The sequence below is a fragment of the Aplidium turbinatum genome, chromosome 8 (assembly GCF_918807975.1).
Source record: "Aplidium turbinatum chromosome 8, kaAplTurb1.1, whole genome shotgun sequence".
In the NCBI taxonomy this organism is placed as follows: Eukaryota; Metazoa; Chordata; class Ascidiacea; order Aplousobranchia; family Polyclinidae; genus Aplidium; species Aplidium turbinatum.
Window position 1 is genome coordinate 20,127,549 of NC_137479.1, and position 20,519 is coordinate 20,148,067.

General features: G+C 38.0%; 1 protein-coding gene across 1 annotated transcript in view; it reads left to right on the top strand.

The window, feature by feature from the left end:
• Positions 1-19,964, top strand: part of LOC145775375 (broad substrate specificity ATP-binding cassette transporter ABCG2-like) — a 37,726-nt gene extending 17,762 nt beyond the window's left edge. Inside the window, exons 7-16 of the mRNA XM_082586663.1 lie at positions 5,790-5,941; positions 6,511-6,612; positions 7,536-7,681; positions 8,006-8,104; positions 8,533-8,684; positions 11,006-11,095; positions 12,510-12,634; positions 13,221-13,465; positions 15,188-15,306; positions 15,720-19,964. Of these exons, the coding sequence (XP_082442789.1) occupies positions 5,790-5,941; positions 6,511-6,612; positions 7,536-7,681; positions 8,006-8,104; positions 8,533-8,684; positions 11,006-11,095; positions 12,510-12,634; positions 13,221-13,465; positions 15,188-15,306; positions 15,720-15,867 (1,378 nt within the window). The 3' untranslated portion in view covers positions 15,868-19,964. The remainder of the gene's footprint in view (positions 1-5,789; positions 5,942-6,510; positions 6,613-7,535; positions 7,682-8,005; positions 8,105-8,532; positions 8,685-11,005; positions 11,096-12,509; positions 12,635-13,220; positions 13,466-15,187; positions 15,307-15,719) is intronic.
• Positions 19,965-20,519: the final 555 nt, after the last annotated feature.

The following is a 20,519-nucleotide window of genomic DNA, read 5'->3' on the forward strand; positions in this document are numbered from 1 at the left end:
CGGACGTGCTTTGTCATCGCTTGTCAAACTCATTTTGCTGACTTGTGACATTCCAAGTTATGGCTTGATCAGTTGTTACTTGCTCAGTTTCATCATTTACCAACTTTAGCCACTTGCTCAAATGTTGCTAGCTTAGTTGTCGCTTGCTCGGTTCCAATGTTGCCACTCTCTTGTTATAGAAAAGTACTTGTTTTGACCGAAAAAAAAACACTAGATTCACAAAAAACACTAGCATGATAAATACACGATCATTTACATGCATAATGTACAAAAATGGCAGCCAATGGCGTTAGTCAGTGTTAAAAGTTCAAAATAGAACCAGATTTCCTTAAAATAAAAAAAATTCCTTAAATGTGAGAGCCCTGAAGGTGATACTAATTTCAGATGTGTGACGTGTCTGTAATAGAGTCATAAGGAATGCCATGTGAATTTGTTTTACATTGTTAAGATATCTTTTGTGCGGAGCTTTGCTTTTCACATCTTTGATCAAGGTCTTTGTTGGTTTCCATAAACATCTCCACTAAAACAAACTGGCGCCTCGTCTTCTACCATTATAATCCACAACCGAAATGTAAGCGACTAAACGTACCGTAAGGTGGGGCTACTTTGAACACTTTTCACAGTTATTTGCGTGTATTTTTTTAAAGTATTTATGCTAAATATCTCAAATTTGGTCATCATTGGAAGTAACCGGACAAAAAACTCATTACAAACACCTTGATGCAGCCAAATAAAACAATAGGGAGGGCTACTTTGAATACTGTCCAAAGTTATGCACACTAACATGGCGCTAAATCGCTAAAAACACTAGATAGCAAAGAAAAACACTAGAACACTAGATGCAATCCAAAAACACTAGATCTGGTGGAAAAACACCAGTAGTGGCACCATTGCTCACTGCTCAGTTCACAACTGCTGACTTGTGGGAGACTTGTAGATTTGTAGAACTGATAATAGCGTTTTTCTATTTGCCTTGACGTCGATATAATTGTATGACATCACATCCATTAACAAAATTGATCGAGTCCTTGTCCAAGTTTAATTAGCACAATGCGGAAAATATTTTGAAGAATGGCTGCAGCTATTTGAAATTTTCTATCCCAATTCCAATTTTCTATTGGTATTTATATTTCAATGACCGCAGCTATTTTTCTAACTTTTCTGCACACCGTACCTTACTACTAATTCTTCTTCTTCTTCTTCCTGTTTTAGGTCTCATTTCCTAGAATCAGGGTAGGACAGGGTCTGGCAAGGCACATCCTCAGTCTCCATTCATCACGATCTAGGGGGCTAGTGTTGGTCATCTGCCAGCGCTTCCTGTCATTGTTTACGGTGTCACTCCATGTCTTCCTGGGACGTCCAGGCTTCTTTGTACTAGCTACTGGCACATCTCGGCATTGATTTATCCATCCGCTGCTCCTTTCAACATGTCCAAAACAGCAGAGACGGTTGAATCGGAGGTCATCTTCAATCTTTCGCAAGCCCAGCTTGGCGAGTAGTGTGTCTGAGCTGGTGTACTGGATCTCTTGCGGCTGATGTTGCAGATATTTCAATGGCCTATCAAATATTAATGGATCAATATCAATATGGCCTATCAAATATCAATATATCAATGGCCTATCAAATGTTAGATATTTTAAAATTCGAACAGATGTTTGGGTGAAATCGCCCCTTGTTTTTAAAATCGTCACAGCCGCCCTCATTAATGAACCGTGGTTTGAGCCCTGGGAACTGTTTTACTAGTATATCAATGGCCTATCAAATGTTAAATATTTTAAAATTCGAACAAATATTTGGGTGAAATCGCCCCTTGTTTTTAAAATCGTCACAGCCGCCCTCATTAATGAACCGTGGTTTGAGCCCTGGGAACTGTTTTACTAGGTGTCAGAAATGTGTTAAGACAACGCCACTGAAGATTGAAAATTGTGCATGGTAGTATCAAAAACTTTTTTTTTTGTGGCTGCTACAAAAAGCAGTAAAGAGAACAAGCAAAGAAAGCTACCAAGCCAAATGACACAGCTTGAGAATAAATCTCAGTTTAATGCCATCTGTTGAATAGCATCCTTCACCAGTTTATCCACGAGCACGTTATACTTTAATAGATTTCACTGGGTTCCGTGGTGATTTTTAACAGTATTCACCACACTGATTGTCACTCATATATGTAGCCCCTTGGCTACTGCGATCTGCACCATTCTGCAGTTTTAGAAATTTGGTTTCCTTGGTGTAGAATGTTTTAACTTAGTAAGAAGACCGACAGGCACCGAAAAGTTGATCCGTTTGCACTTTTTGTGTATGGGGAAACAAACAGGAAGTTAAAGAACTATCTTGCGTCGTTGCAGCTTGTTTACTGACATCATGCAATATGTGTAGATGCTTTATTGGGCTAGATGAATCAGTCCAGCGTGCGTAATTTGTCTTGCCTCGCATACCAAACGAACAAGAGCTTTCGCTACATAAAATTTTGACGAACCGATAAAAATTGAAATGTTGGTTGTCCAGTGCTCACAAGCAGCCTATTTCCTTTAGCCCTGCGTCAAAAGCCTCTACATTACAAGTATGCGAAGCTACCAGGAATAACCTATCAAGTATCAAGGCTTTGTCAGTCCGAGGATAAAGATTCAAAACCCACTAACCTTTCTGAGAATCACTGATGTGGCACTCAAGTGTGGCTGACTGACAGACCGAAACAAAAAATGTAAATTTTTGCCCGTGCATACGAATCGTTTTGACATTGAGGAATGTTAGATTAATGTAAAGTGTTTAGCTGTCATATCGCTTAGTCGTTTTATCCTGTGCAGAGTGCAACCGGGCATACCACAAATAAGCTGCATTGCAAATTCACTTTTAAAATTAGCCACAGAACAGATGCACTTTCGCTATTATCGAGTTTACATGAAAACTTAATGCAAGCTATTACTTGACACTGACTGCTATGTATTTGGCCAAGATTTGAAAAAAAATTCTTTCCTCCTTCATGGTGAATGCCTTTAAAATACACTCAGCTGTTAGTCTTTACGTGCAACTTTCCAATTCCATGCAACTTAACATTTTCCATCACTGATGGTTGGGTCATTTTATGCCAAATGAGCAAATTTTTTGAAAAAAATACCCCACATGTCATAGATTTTTATTGAAATTTGGCATACTTGTAGATGTCAAAGAAGTATGAAAAATGAAAAATGCAAAAAAAAAAATTGAAATTTTTTAAATATTAGTGGAGTTATGGTCATTAGAAAAATCGTCATTTTTGCCTGTTCAGTGATTTTGCCCAATTTCTTGTCATATTTCTAATTTCTTAACCTATGATCATACAATATGGTTGAAAATTGCTAGACAGACATTTTAAGACCCAAGAAATCCAAGAATATAGATTAAAAAGTCACCAGAGAAATGCTTGATATGATTATAAACGTTTCAATTTGCTATTATACATGCATTTTTCGGAGGCCAAACTTTGAGGGTCTATAAAAAAAATGGGTATAAAATTTAAGAACTGAAATTCACATGTTTCATGCTTATGCCAATACTCTTTCATGTCAAATAAAAAATATGAATTAATTTTGATAATTACTATCATAAAAGCTAAATTTTTTGACTTGCAAATTTTGTACATTTTTACATTTATTGTTCAAGATTTCTGTCTATGACATCACAATTTACATATTGTTTGTCATGACAATTGTTTTGTAGCTGATGAATGAATTGAATACTTGGAATACTTTAAATGGAGATGGTTATTGAATAGATACCGTATATTGGTATTTTTCCCTTGTATTTTCAGATTTAGTTTATTCAATGGACCAAACATATCAACCAAATAAGCAAGGAGTCTAATCCATCTGTCATCATTCAGCAATGAAACAAATTCCAATTTTATTTAAAGGCCAAAAAATAATTTAAGCTAGTCTCTGAGCTCAAACACTCGATTGGTTACGTTTCCTCTTGAAAACCATTGAGTATTAGTATGAAACAGAAGTTGTAGGCCTACGTGATGGTCTGCATCTATGTACAATTGCTTAAATAGTCCGGAGTTAATCTAATAATAAACTCCTCTTTAACGCTCTAGTCTAGGCTAACATACCAGGCTTAAAAAAGTTTAAAATCCTAAAACCAAATTCCCCCTGAAAATTGCAAACTCTCCCGGTTGGGAGCCACTGGTGTAACCCATTTGCTCATTTGGCATGGAATGACCCGGTTTCTAGTTATCTATAAAGAATAAAAAATGCGTGTTTAGGGCTTCTGTGTTATCAGTGCATAAATTAAAGATCATGCATGACAAGCAAGGAAGTGATTTCACGAAATATTTTTGCTTCTTCAACAAATTGATCATGTATGATCAGCTGTACCTTTTTTATGTTAGGTAAAGGTAGTCTCATTCTCAGTTCTGAGCTTTTGGTAATGAGAAGATATGGTTTGTCGTCCTTTTGTTCGATTGGCCTTTAGGTTGTAGCCTACCATCCCAATCAACATTACAATTTTCAATTATTATCTATCTATCTATCGATTTAAGGTCTCTTGTTTCCCGCATCGCGAGGGTTAGACTGTGTAAATTAGGTGAACCATGACCGTGAACTATCACACACTGAAAGCGCTAAACTGTTGTTTGTTCTGACATGTCGTACTTCAGACATGACTGACCTTTTCATTGAGCTTATCAGGAAACTGTTAGTATTACTATCCTTCTACCATACGCTATAGCGCAGAGCCACGTTAGTTGTCTTCCAATATGATTTCTCTTCGACATTTTTCATCTGATTTTTTGCTTGCTGATTGATATCATTTGCATTTTTCTGTAGATTAATTAGTAGCAATTTTACTGCGACATTTTGTTTTAGAATATTTGAACATTGTGATTTGCGTTTGTTCACTCTGTTGTGAAAACATACTGTGCAATCGCACACACACACACACACAGTCGTGAAAGCGACAGGTCGGTGATGTTGTGCGAGGCATGTACTGTTTGTATTTTTTGCGACTAGTGTCACTGCTTTTTATGTATGCAATGACTTAATACTTGTACTTTGTTGCACTATAATTTAATTTTTCGAGTGGCAAAACAAAAATGCCTGAAATAAACATTGCAAATAGGGAAAAGGAGCAGCCCTGACAGCTTAGCCTTCACTTGGGTTCATGCCGCCAGAGAATTTTAGTTTGTCTTGTTTTGTCTAAATTCTAAAACGTTCAAAGGTTTCTAATTGGGCACGTGATTAGGAGTGTTCAAAACGACGTTTTTCGAACGAAACAAAATAAAGCAAAACAATGGATTTTTTTTGGAAACAAAACATTTCGAAATGCTCAAGTCCTCTTCAGGTTCTCTGCTGAGCCTACTTATTATTATTATTGTAACTGTCTCCGCCGCCAGTGTAGCCAAATCGTTTGGCATCCGCTGGCTTCGATCAGTCTTTCAACAAGGTTGGTAAAAGGATAAACCCTCGGCCCACCTTCGGAAAGATGTCTAACTTTCAACAAGCACCTTCGAGCCTACTTATATATATTTAATTTCGAAATAATGCGAAAGAACTAATTTTCATCATTGAAGAAATTCAGCAGAAATTGATCAAGATCACAGGCAAAATTGTTTCGTTTCATACCAAGCTGAAATTGTAGACTTGATTTTCATCGACTTCATACACTTTTAGAGTTCTTTAGCCTGGGCACGTGTAAGGCTTTTTGCATTGTTTTGTTCTATTTGTTGAAACCAAATCAGCTCGACTTTCTTTTCAGACCGGAACAATCACTGGGTATATTTGCCTAAATGCGAAAAATGAAAACGACCTTCTTTACAGATTAGCAAAAGAAGGACGGAATATCACTATATCGATCCACCAACCACGGTATTCTATATTTTCGTTGTTTGATCGACTCATCATTCTGCACAAAGGCTTTATGGTGTATCGGGGTTTGGCCAACAAAGCGGTTGACTACTTCAGTGATGCAGGTGAATGTGTATAGTGAGACCAGGTTTAGCTTTTGAGATAGCCTAGTTGGTCTGCAAAATCGATTGTTTTCACCAAATCCCAGTGCAGTATAAACAATACATATGCAACAGCGCACAGTCGATTTTTGATTCTCCAAACGAGTTCTTTCCTCGACTGTAATCAAGCGAGCCGGCGATTCAGCGTCATTATAAAAACAATGCTTTCTGGCCAAGGTTTGTTGCGACAGAGAAAGCTGAAATCTACGCGGCCGTATTGCGAAAGTGGATGACTGTGTCGTTTTGTTTCACAAACAACACAATTGGAATAAAGCAGACCAATGCAAATGCACTAGTTGGCAAGTTGTTTCAAGTATGTCTGTTGACGTCGAGCAATTTCGCTGAGCAAGCGAAACAAGCAGCATTGCACAAACTTTTCGCAATCTAACCAGAAACTCGGTCATTTTATTCATGTTTTTCCGAGATTGTAGTTTGCAGCAGCGCTTTTACCTCTGCATACCAAAATAAATATATGCAATTTACTTTTGGAAAATAGACACTGTTTAACTATGTGCCACTTTAAACGTTTACAGGTTATCGCTGCCCTAAATTTCACAATCCGGCTGATTTCTTTCTCGATATTGTTGGTGGTGACGTCAACACAGCTGAACTGATTGGGCGGATGAATATGTCAGGTAGTTTGCTTTTGTTGCGAATGATCTTATTGCTAAAATAAGCGATTGAAGTCATTATGATGGTCTATCTTCAACTCTATTGATTATTGGCTACTTGCCGAATATTGAGTGGCTGAGGACAACTGTTAATAGGGAACTAGTTTGTTTATTTAATTTCTGACCATTAAAACCAAAGATAGTACTTGCCACTATGTAGCAGGGACCAAAAAACGTAGAAGCAACCAAATGCGAAAGTTAAAGTGTGCTCGAAATCAAAATGTATCAAAAACTAAATACAAAGATGTGGTAGGGTCGCAACACCTTTTCTTGACGCTGGCATATTTGCTCTCATCTCATTTTTTGATAGATTTTTTTTTTATGGAATTGTTTGACAGTGTGTTTTTAACTATTTCAACATAATATCGTTTTTTGCTGTTTCGTCCATGAAATCTAATTCGTATTTCAACTGTAACTAACGGTCTGTTTTGCTGTTGGCTAAGGCGAAGTAATTAGTTTTAAACAAACGATTTTTTCCACATCGTCTACGTGTGTTACGTACTGAACGTCATTACTCGACTTCAACATATCGCCATCTATCACCGAGCCCCGATTTTATTATTGAAATCACAGTTTATCTGTTCGGCACTAAGAACTGGTGATGGTCTAACTAACAAAATAAAGGTTTTGTTACTGCTAGCCAGAAACATATTTTCACTATACAAAGAAACGTCCATGTTCGCTTTAAACCGTAGCTTTCAGCATAGGCAAGGGCAAGCTTTCAGCAGCGTAGGCAAGCTTTCAGCAGCGTAGAAAAGGCTTTCAGCATGGCAAGCATTCCTTGTAATGAAAAAAAAAAAAAACTTGGCTTCAACAACCTGGCAACCCAGTTAAGAATCCGGCATACTTTCAGTAGAATGTATAAACATCACGAAAAACTCCCTCAGGTGGAGACCAAGCTGTGGAAGCAACAGACACTCAAGATCGAATAACTGTGGCGTTGAAAGACGATGAAGCTGTAGACAATACAGAGCATTTGCTGGAGACTTTTGCAGCATCTTCTTCTGTTTTAGAAGAATCCAAGGAATTGGAGGTAGAGATCACTGATTTAAATGTTACCAGATGTGTTTCTTTTTATTTAATTCTCTGAAAATTTTCTCAATTAATTTTTTTTTTTTGCCAAATACAAATGCAGATCTCGGTTATTCGGTCTTCCAGATTGACTTATTTTTATTCTGCCGATATTATTTGTACAAATATCATGTGATTCCATACTGATCATGTGAGACGTGTCTAGTTGTAGTTTTATGGAAGGCTAAAAATTGAGAAGTGCTATAGCCTATATAGTTTTTTGTAGACATACACTTAAATTGATACAGAAGAATACTTATCATTTTAACTTATTGTGCTTATGCAGTCCATTCGAAGCTGCTACGAGAATGAGAGTGGTGATATGGATGGCACTGTGACGCCTTTGGTGCCAGAAACACATTATGCGAACGGATTTTGGACTCAGGTATTGTTTTAATTTGCATGGAACACACCAGTTGATTTTCTTTGTGTTTCTTGTTTGTGTTAGTAACATTCGTCCATTTATAAAGTTTAAAGGCTTAACTGAACGGCTACATATCCAGAAGATGTTGTTGCGTTTCCAGTAGACGCTAAAGTTTATTAGTTTTGTGCATAAACTTGTTTCAAAAGGACTTGCTTCATTGTTGGGGTGGTAACGGCGGAACCGACTTGTGCCAGTGTTGTCGATTTTATCTGTAGTTTTCATCAAATTGCTATCGGCGTTACCATGTTTTTAGAAAACTGCAAATTTTTCAAAGTTGTTTATTGCGGAAAACGTTTGTGTTTTTGCATTAGTTTTGAACTGCCAAATGTTGGATCAACGTAACCTCGGTACTTTGCCCCCAAGTCATGTTACTGTAATTTGCGTTTTAGCTCGGTGCTGTGCTGAGGCGCACCTCTTTAAATGTCATCCGCAATCCACTCACTTCGGTTGTTCAGTCTCTCATCATGATCCAGTTCGGTGTCCTTATTGGGCTTATCTACTACCAAAGTGACACTTCTTTCAAGAGTGGGATACAGAACAGGTATTTTGTACATCACAAGATGGGATATTGTGATGGCATAAATAGAAAAGTGAGCAGAATATAAGAACAACATTTATAAAGACAGCGGCGTTTTCTACACTTTACTTTTGCTTCTGGTATGTTGTCTACGGCCACTGTCAGATGAATTGCAAGTAAAATAATAATTCATTTGTGGTGGTTTGAAGTGATCATCTATCTGCTTACGAAATTACCTATACAAAATAGTAGAGTACCACGCATTCAAAACGAGATCTTGACTGTTGACCATGTCATTTTACAAGGCATCATCCAAGCGAAATGCATTATAGCAGCACTGGTCGAAGCTACTCTGATTCTGCTTTCCCCACCACTTGCCTTGACCTTAGAAGCTGTCTCATACGAAAGAAGGAGACCCAATACAATGACGTGATTAATTTTATCTCACCACTCTATTAGGGATGTTATAAGTTTACATACCTCATAGGAGAAACACCAACATCGGTAACATAAATAAAAATTAACTTTCAAAATAAAATGGCTCAGTGACTAAGTTTTTCTTGCAGGTTTGTTTAAAAGGAAATAATTTCTGATCGCAAAATCCAGAAGTGAAGTAACTCGTACAAAAACGAGTGTGGAAACAAAATTTCATTCTTGTCCCACCTGGCGACATCCACACTTTTTACCTTGTTTCTCTTGACTCGCCAAGAAGTTGCTTTATTTGTATAACTTAAAGTACATTACATCTGTATGGATTGTTCATTTAAAATACCAATTGAACAAAACTTGACTTTTGAATTTTTTTTTCTTTTATTTCTCGTTTCTTATTGTACATCAATATTACTTTGAAAAAGATTATTTTGCACTTTTTTAGGTTATTTATTATTGAAATGTTGAGGAAACAAACATAGCCTACGAGTATCTCTCCTCAGTGACAAAAATTATGTTTCAGAAACGATTACTTCCACTTATTTTGTAAAAATACCTAACGCAAAAAACGCTTCACAATGTAACACGTTATATCCATCATCACATTGCTCAACGTTTACTTTAATCAGTGTACAAATGTTTTATGTGTCAGTGTAACTGTCGTTTGGTTTAACGAGGTTATGTAACAGCGGGTTGAAATTACATAACTTTGGAGGTCAACAAAAGTTTTTCTTAGTTGCGATCTGAAGTTTATTCCTGTACATTCACATAAGCAATGTGTTGATGTTCCAGACACTTAATGTTTGCTTAGATGTTTGCTTAGTGAGCTAGTCTCATGTGGCCAGTCAGCATGAAAACTGATTGACAGAATGACATCTGTTGTGTGAAGGTTGTTTATTAATTGTCTATTGTCCACACAGGCAGACTGTAATCTACCGCTGGGTAAATTCAACAATTAGACCTGCGTTGACGAATTTGTTACTACAACTATTTTCCTGATACGTTTATCTGTGATAGGCAGTAGCGTTGAGGGGGGTTCAGAAAGTGACCCGGGATAATTTTGGGACCGGACCTGTAACCTTTTCAAGGGCCCAGGAAACTAGAGGAAAACACCTCAAATTCTTTGGACGTAATGCGTTTTTCTTAGATGTGTCTTCATTTAGTGCCCGATGATAACTCCCTGGGCACGGCCCCATACTACCTTTCAACGGCCCTGGTGATATGGTACTATCTGTAAAATCAGACCAGCAGCTACCATTCTTCACTCAAGAGGATACTTCCGTTCCTGTTTCGCTATGTACAGTATCTACAATTTTCCATTACGAATTTACTTCATCTCGCCAACATAAAACGCTGATCTAATAATAACTGAACATTTTGTTCGTGTCATTTGGCGGTGCAAATGCGGAACACAAGGAAAACTTCAAGGAAAAATTAAACTCGCTCATTTTATACTATATTATACCTTGTCCAGCGGGGTCAATCGCATGCCCCAAATTGATGAAATCAAAAATGTGACAACGGCTTTTCTGAAACCTTAACTGCTTTGCTTAATGCTTCGTCAATGATTTTACAATAGAGGAATAAATATCTAAAATGGAATATTCAAGAAAATGAAGTATCTTCTGACAGGTGTCAAACCCACAACAATGCTTGATATGAACGACTCGGTTACATGCCTTGTAATGCAAAGAAATTTATTTTCACACGAGTCAGTTCAATCAAATATAGCTAAAAATCGATTTCGATCATCTGAAAGCTAGATCATCTTCAGTTAAGCTTATTTAAATAGAACCTGATATTTCAAATAGAACCTGATAAATAGCTGATCGAAATCGATTTTTAGCTATATATGATTGAACTGACTCGTGTGAAAATAAATTTCTTTGCTAAAATGGAATATTTTCACATTTCAGGGTTGGTTGCTTTTTCTTTCTCATAACAACACAAGTGATGGCAAATATGTCCGCACTGGAGATATTTATCAAAAACCGACCTCATTTTGTGTGAGTATATTCTATATATCCAACGTCAGCTTTTCTACATTCCTGTATTGCTTGCTGGATGCTGATGTTATATAACAGCTGCCATTTGCCAGCAAAAACTACTCAAGATGGCTCTCCAGCTGGTAAAAGTTGGCATTTTTTGATTTCATGTTAGCAGGCGTTGAAGCAATGTAAAGTAGCATTTTTTCAAGCTACGTAGCGAGTCCGAAGTACATAGAAAGAAGCTTCTGAAATAATAATAATGTTAGTTTTTATAAATGCTTTAATTTTATTTATGGTTGTGGTTATACCAATCGTATTAACCAAAGTACTGAGAAAATGGCATAGCTATTTTTGTGATGGATTTTTGAAGCAGTGGACATATTCCACTTGAGTGGCAACTTATTACAGCTTGCTACTTTGTCAAAACAACTACGTGCATTTCCATTGCGTCCTTTTTACACAAGATGAGTTGTTTATTTTTTTAAACAGACCATGCTATTAGCCTATTACCTCCCGAGAGAATCAGTCCTTTTTGCGGTTATTCAACGACTTCAGATGCTGAATCTTTGCAAAAGCCACTTGTATGCTGGTTGGGCACTCATTTTTATAATAAAGTTTTGTGAATGCAGTGGTGTCTTTCGAAGCTTTGTGTTTCAGATATAAGGAATGTTTAACAAATGGTAGATGATATATCTAAAACAATATGCTGATTCAAGCAATTTGTGAAGAAATTTCTATTCTCTTTGTCATTTCAATGCATCAAGCAAATCTTGTGCTTTTCGACCTTGAAAACCAGTGCACCATGTCATAGCAACAGAAAAAGTGCGAAATCCACATTTTGACTTGAGTATTGGAATGTAGAAGATGTCGTTCGTTTGCGGCATATGTAGGAGCAGGCAGTGGGCTTCGTTTTCAAGATTCTCACCAATGCAAGAAAGTAACGTTCAATGAAAAAATGGCTTATTGGAAACGTTTCAACAAGAGCGGTTTTAATTTTGACGTTTAATAACACGAGCTAAGTGTTTTCTGTCAATGAAAATTGTAGATTTTTGGCTTTACGAAATCTCGCTTTTTCTTATCATGTCAAAATAACGAAATTACTTATAAGAACAAAAGTTCTGATATCAAACACAACTTAACTTTCCTGAAGAAAAAAAGCAAATGTCATCTTGGTAACTTCAAAATCTGAATAAAGTCAACTCTGGTTGGCATTTTAAACGCTTTGAAGGTTTCATCAAGATGCTATACTTTCAAACACGAACTTATCACAAGTTCTTTATACATTTTATCAAAGTACTAAATACCTTAGGTTCTGACAGCCTTTTAAAAGCTTCATTTCATCTAGCAAAATCCGTTCCTTTTGCCCTGATCCAACGTCTGGAGACGTTGAAGATGGTATCATGGTCATGTAAGAATAAACCGCATGTTTCAGACACGAAGCTGCCAGTGGATATTATCGAGTCTCTGTCTATTTCATCGCACAGTTGATCGCTGACATCATTCCCAACAGAGTAGTGCCCAATTTAATCTTCAGCGCCATTATTTATTATATGAACGGTAAGCTTAGTTTTGCTTTATGAACAGTAATTATTTTTCGTGGACTAGCTTGGAAAGTAAATATTTCACTTCTGATGATTCATCCTCGGCTCAAAACAGTGGCACGATTAACGTTGAAAATTGAAATGTTATCAAACTTAATTTAAATAATCTTGTTTAATTAAAAACGGATGACGTTGCTATCGTTGTTGTTGAAGAATTCTTGGACTAACATTGAGGGTGTGTTGCATCGCAATCAACTGTCCCTTTTTTAAAGGAGTCCTCGTTGTCCGAACGAAATTTATTCATCCTGCAGGAGAGCGGGTTCACCCCTTGATACTGAGAGCAGTGTGCTCATCAGTTGCAAACGACGTTGGGGAAGTACGTCAGTACCCTAAACCCACCTCTCTGCTAAGTGCCAAGCAGAAATGAGGCGTAACACCGTTTTTAAAAAAAGTCTTTGGTATAACATCCACCGACCAATAGGCGGGCACTTCAACCCTTTGCCCCGGTTTGACGTTACTGCTTGTGACTAGTTGCGGATGTATCTAATTGAGTTCCCAATTTCAAGCTTTGAAAATAGGTAACATGCGAACCTTTTTTCCAGGTTTTCAGCCCGTAGTTGGTAAATTCTTCATCTTTTTCTTTGTTCTCGTTCTTGTGACGATCAGCGCCTCTTCGCTTGCTTTCTTCGTCAGCGCATCCGTCAAGATATTCGCTATAGCGAATGTAGTTGTTGCACTTCCCTACATTCTCATGATGTTATTCAGCGGCTTCCTGGTAAACACAGGCTCCTTGCTCACTTGGTTGGAATGGATTAAATACGTCAGTATTTTCAGATTTGGCATGAATGTAAGTTTGTTTTTACATGTTCAGTTTAACAACTAAAGTGTTTCAGCTGAGAACTTTTCAATTTCACATATTGTAATACTTAGGCGGAACTGAATAGTTTTACGGTGCCACAAATACAGAGACAGGCCGGCGGGAAGATGCCGGCGTCGGAAATGAAGGAACGTAACTTTGTTGTTTGTTGAGAAGGAGCGATATTCTTGGCGTCAGCACTACCTGACTACTCATTATAGAACAGCGAGCATTCTGTTTCGCTAATCATACCGGTGTAGCCTGCACACTAGCCACCAAGACTTTTCCAAAAACATGTGTTTCTCGGCAGTCGAGTGTAGTTAGAATTGACAGCGATAAATACGTGTTTCGCCCATGAGGCTGGGTTCTTTTTTTTCGCGCAACGCTCAGAGTTCAAGGTGGATACCACTACACCTTGCAGGTTTACATTTTTCCGTATAAAGTGGATTTGTTACCTGACTCATCATTAACGCGTCCGCTCCGGTAGCCGTCCACACACCCAAACACTCGGCAGGCACACCATACTTAGGCTACATGGAAAATACCTACTCGGGAGGCGAGGGACTTACTCTGACCGAAACCACTCACCGCGGTAGATGGTAATCTGCAAGTATATAAAAAAGGTTATTGGCCGCCTCAAGCTTATCTACCTGTCTCAACTTTCCTCTTGCTGATGTTGGAGCAGACCAGGAAGTGGCGGGTCAAGCTCGAGAACTAGCACGTTTTGATAAAGTTTTTATTTTTTGATGATTTGTGTGTGTGTGAGTCTTCTTGCACCGGCGTGTGCAAAAAGGGCCACTGCAGTCCGACATCTCATTTGGCGATGCCAGAGGGGCGGTCAGAGGGAGGGTAGCTTTGGATGCGCCCAGAGTCTTCTTGATTGGGCCGCTGCAATCCTGTCATCCCTTTGTGGAAATTGTAAGGATTCAGTTGACTGACAAAACAGCGGTTGAGAACTATGTGGCATGAATTAGTGGTGCGATACTGATGAGCCCAGCCTCATGTGCGAAACGTGTGTCTATCGCTGTCAATTCTTGCTACACTCGACTACCGAAAAACACCTTGTTGTTTTCTATGCAATCCAATTGCTTTATTGTCAGCCATCTGTTAATGGTGCAGCACAGTTAACACATTTAGCGACCATGGCATTACAAAGGTTCGCATGTGCGTCGAAATTACTAACATAAAAACGTATAGTTGACCAGGACTTGGTAGCTATAAATATTAACAATTGAGATCAATTCCCAAGTTAAATTATATTCTGATTGTTGCAAGACAAATTTGTTTAGGTCAGTAGTGGGCAGTTATCAAGCTTAATCGTGTGCCTGGTAATACAACTTTTCGATTGGAAGTATTTTTCCAAGATGATTTTTCAAAAACTGCAAATTGTTTTGCCACTAATTTGCAAAGTGTCACAATGGATGCGCAACGTGTGGCTGACTTGCGCAACTTCGAATTACTGTGGTGACCCCCTGACCAATAGTTATTTATCGGTCAATATTGACTGACCTATGTGTTCCCAGGCAACAGTAATTGCTTGAAATGAAACCATCTGATAAGATCGTTTTTTTCACGTGTCTTCGTTTGAACCCTTGCGCTCCGTCGCTAGTTTGCAATGCACAAATAGTTGTCAATCAGTTACCGTTCGTTGTCGTACCAGTATGGCGACTCCCTACTGAAGTCATGTCAATAAGCTTCTATGCTGCTTTTCAGGCACTTTCGGTGAATGAGCTGTCTGGTTTGGTATTCATTGACGATCCGTCGTACCCAGGGTTCAACAGGTCATCTGCTACGCCTTGCTTAACCAACAATTTTACCCTAATTCCAAATTGGTAAGGTGTAACATAATTCTATGCTTTTTCATTCAATTTAGTTTGCTGAAAAAAGATTATCGTTGCGGAATTAAATCCACGCTTGTAATACATGTAGTACAGTTGATCTGTTCTGGTGGAATTAACCTATTCAGGTATTTGATGGATCGGAGCTGATACACTGTTCTATTGCAAGTAAAAGTTTATCTAGTAATCCTACTAAAATAACTACCATGTATTTTGCGTTAAAAATATCACATTGATCGTTGAGATATCTTTTTGCTCGAATAAAGCTTTTTATTATTAGCTTCCAAACACGTTTTTTTGCTACAGTCATCATTTTGAAATTTAGAAATATGATGCAAGCCGTCTTTGCATTAATACTGATTGAACAAAATTAAATTTAACTATACAATATGTGTTTTTGTATCTAGTGCGACAGGGGAAATGTACATGGACAAACAAGACATAGAGTACGGTGTGTGGGGCCTGTGGCAAAATATCGTCGCTTTATTTGGAATATCTATAGCTTTCCTTGGACTTGCATACATTCAGATGAGGAGAATGAACAAGTTTAAGTAGTTGTTGTTCCCGTCTGTCTCAGACTGCCTCAGAGAGAATTCGACTGTGTTTTTATTTCAAAATAAAATTGAGAAAATACGCGATGTATAGGCTACCAAAGCCCAAGGAACTTTATTCCATGTCGGCTTGTGTAAGATATGCGAGAGTGTTATCATGCAAATTTGATTTTGACATAAGTTTTGCGAAGATTATTTTTAACTGAAACCTGAAAAAATGTTTTAACCGAATGTCCAGTCCATTGTTGGATATGTTTTTGTTTAATATCTTCTAGCAGTGTTGTGCTTTCATAGTCGAATTTAACTGCATTAAATGCAAGCTTTGTCGGCACATCAATTTAATGTATACAGTAGGGTGTTTCATTTTTTCCACACTTTCGAAATTAAAAACGTTCGGGTTTGCGTATGATGGGATTTTGGACACTGATTTGAAAAATGTAATTTTTATTCCATTATGACGTCATTTAGATGTGGCACCGCGTGGTCGAAATTCGTGTGGGGCTAAAAATAGGGAATTTCCCGTAACTCGGTAGCGGAATATGGTAGAGAGACGAAATTGGTGTCAAAATGCGCAGAAGGGCCGCTTTCCTATACCTTCTTTAGAGACTTCATTGCCGTATCTTCCCCGCAAAGCGAATTATATCGCAAAAACGATATTTCGCATGCACAAGGTGTTGCTACAAGTTTAATTTTTTCCTTCAGTAGAGCTGTTGCTGCAAATTTACCTTGCATTACTGCTACAAAGCTAAGAAAAGGAAAAATTATGAAAGTTGAGAGTGAGACCAATTTGGCTAACTTGGAAAGTTCCGACGAAGACGAAACAAGGGCCGCTTTCCTATACCTTCTTAGGAGACTTCCTTGCCGTATCTTCGCCGCAAACCGAATTATATCAAAAAAAACGTTTTTTACAACTTATGATGCACGGTACTTGTTTTGCTCCTAAATAAGTGCGTTTTCGTAATATTTCTTTAATGGTCTCGACGAGGTAGCCTAACTGTTCTGTTGCAAACTTAGCAATTGTATACCCAATGCAAAGCTGAGAATTTGCCAAGATAAATATTGCTAGTACGAAATCAATACTGTTAAACTTGCTATTTGCTAGTGATGTCTACAGTTAATCTTGCAGTACTGTATATCTGAACGAGGTTTTGCAAAACCGGCTCACATTTCTCGACGTGCTCATTTCTCTCATGGTGTTGCCTATATTAACTGATGGTTCTAATAACAAAATAACTCTTTAACAGCAAACAACGCTACTATAATCACTATCATTCCATGCTGCGCAAAAATGCACGAAGTCGCAAATCGGTAAGCGGTTGGTTTCGTCACCAATTTGCTCTCCTATAACATTTTTGAGCTTTCCGATTCGTCGCTCAGTGGAACGATTATTGTTATCAATTGGCCTCCAGAAAGATGGGATACATGGGCGCACATAACGCATGTTGCAAAGTGGCTTTGAAGTGTGAAAAAAATTCCTCAACCTCGCTGCTCCGCTCTTCAACAGATTTCGAATATCAACAGTTGCTGGAAGCGAAGTAGGGATTTTCACAATTTCAAGGGAAAACGGTGGAGACTGCGAAAAAAAATCAAAGTCTCGTTTTCTGAAGACAGCAACTGAGAACCCTGTTCCACGAAATATCTGTAAACTACATCAATCACTTCTTCTTCTTCAATGCCCCGGTATGCTAGAAGCAAATCTCGCTGAAACAAAGTAATGAATGATCCATCACATGCCTTTGGTTTTAAATGAACCATTATAAATGAAGGAACGTAAACAGACACGATGTAGGACACTAACTTGATCAGTTTTGACTTGTCTGCTGTAGAAAGCTTGTCAATTGAAAACAAACAAGCGAAGATAGCCATTGGCAGTCGTTCTCCATCTGGAGTTTCATATGGTTTCTTGTTTATAAATCAAAAGATGCTTCAAATTGTGTGGTACATCCATAAATGCAGAACAAGCCACCAGCATGCATATTTGATCGTCGTTTGACCTGAGATCGTCGTTTTGTCTGTGCATTCTTTGACCTGAAGATTTTACTGCATTCTAAACGTTTGTTACCCCCGACTTTTTACCAGTATTGACCGCCGTCGTGTCTGCCACCACTGAATAAATATTAGGCAAAATACAAAAAGCATCTTGTGTGATGGTATTGCACAAAATTTCACTTGTGACAGATGTAGCTACCGGAGGAAAAAGATTTAACTGCGATCAATGCTTCCGCCTTGTCACGCTTCTCATCGATAAATTGGCCCAAGGAAAACATTCTGCACTTCAACATACTGCAATGCCATCATGCGAACTTTTTCACGTTGACGAAATATCGTCGATGGTGAAGCAGCGATTTCAGCACCTCCACAGCACAAGAGTTGATTGATTGCTGACGGATGCTCGTCATTCGGTGGTCTGCGAATATGCAACTTTCACTACGGTAGGCTACTCACTTTCAAAGTCTTGAGTTTTGCCTACTGGCTCCCACCTGTGAACGGTTTTAGCAAAAAAGTTGGATCAGTTTCGTCTTAGTCGGAACTTTCCAAGTTAGCCAAATCGGTCTCACTCTCAACTTTTATTATGTTTCGTTTTCTTAGCTTTGTAGCAGTAATGCAAGGTAAATTTGCAGCAACAGCTCTACTGAAGGAAAAAATTAAACTTGTAGCAACACCTTGTGCATGCGAAATATCGTTTTTGCGATATAATTCGCTTTGCGGGGAAGATACGGCAATGAAGTCTCTAAAGAAGGTATAGGAAAGCGGCCCTTCTGCGCATTTTGACACCAATTTCGTCTCTCTACCATATTCCGTTACCGAGTTACGGGAAATCCCCTATTTTTAGCCCCACACAAATTTCGACCACGCGGTGCCACATCTAAATGACGTCATAATGAAATAAAAATTACATTTTTTAAATCAGTGTCCAAAATCCCATCATACGCAAACCCGAACGTTTTTAATTTCGAAAGTGTGGAAAAAATGAAACACCCTAGTATACAGTATTACTTTTTTGAAAACAGTTGTCACATTTGTAAGTGCTTACTTTTTTGGCGTTATTCAACGCGTTCCTTTGAAAAATAGTAGGCTACAATTAACGTACCAAATTATTTTCTAAAATTAACTTCAACAAACCTTTGCAATTGAAAGTGAGTTTAATCAAAGTATAGTTGTTATCACCTAAAATAGCAAGTTTGAGATATAAAAAGACATACATGTGCTGTAATGTCCAAGCATGTAATGTGATGTTTTTAAAATCGTTATGTGGCTTGCCTAACAATATGTTGAGTAACGTGAGAGTTGTGTTATCTGTATGTCAGGTTGCTTTTATTTGCAGCATCTATTCGTGCTATGTACCATTGTACATATTGTTAGTATTTTTAACACAAAACTGCATTTCTGAAGTGTTGTTGTCGTGATTGGCCGTAAAATTGTTGAAGCAATAAATAATTTGCCATGCCTGTGTTAAAACATAGCCTACTGTAGTTTTTGTTTCATGTTAAACCAAGTGTGAAGCAGTATAGGTTATTACTATGTCTTTGTTTAGACGTTCTAACACAATTTAAAAAAAGTACATTGGTATTGCTTCCCAACTTCTCATTTGCGATAAGAAGTGGAAAAAAAACTATGTTTCAGCAATACAGTAAATAATTCACTGAAATAGCCTACTTTTTGCAGTAAAAAAACGCCTTACTGGAATTAGTCAGGAGACTAATTGATATTTTGATGTTATGTTCCTTCAATTGGTTTTTAGTGAAATTCGCTGTATAGCCTACTTTAAAGCGTGCTTCCCATGCTTCCACAAATGTTGTTTTGTAAAAAATAAAATTGTTCCGTTGTTCTGACACTTGTGGTGCTAATCTCGCACCTTTTGTTTGTTTGTTTTTGTTTGTTTATCTTTATCCTGCATTGCGGGAAAGCGGACTTGAGCGCTATGCATCGGTGTACGCCTTCCGACATACACCTGACCCACGCTGCAGCCGACGGCAATGTCTGTTTCCGGTTGTCTACTCTACTTATGACTTAAATTTGGTACTACCCATTACTCGAAATCGATCACTGGGTAGAGGCAATTATCGTAAAGTTTCTTGCCTAGAGAAACAACAGCAAGTGCGGGTGGCTGGAGTCGAACATGCAGGCTTTCGACTGTGAGCCCAACGCGCTAACCACTCGGCCATTGCTGCCGACTTTTATTTCGCAAGTTATTGTTGACTACAAAATCAAATATGTATCAATGTTTGTGTGAATTGTACTTGTATTATTATTCAAGTTCCAGGCTAGGGAAAGTCAATTTTGTAAAGCCATTAGGTTAGTTTCTTCAACCTCTTTTAATCCATATATTCGGCGAGGTAACCTCATTCTCTCATCACGTATTTGTAAATAACTTTTAACTTGATCTTTTTGGCTCAGTCGATATCATCATCTAAATTCGGTTTTGTCCCCCGCTAGTGGGGGTGACAGATAATTGTGCGTAAATTTAATAGCTACTCGCATTAAAAAATGGCGTTTTGCCTCAAATAATGACTTTCGGCTACAGTCGCCAAGTCATTATTTGAGATTGACTATTGAACAGTAGCCTACTTTTGCTGTATGAATAAGTTGGTGAGAGTGAATCTCGTTTAGGACTGTAATCCACATATAATGGCATAGATTTTAAACTGTAGGCTG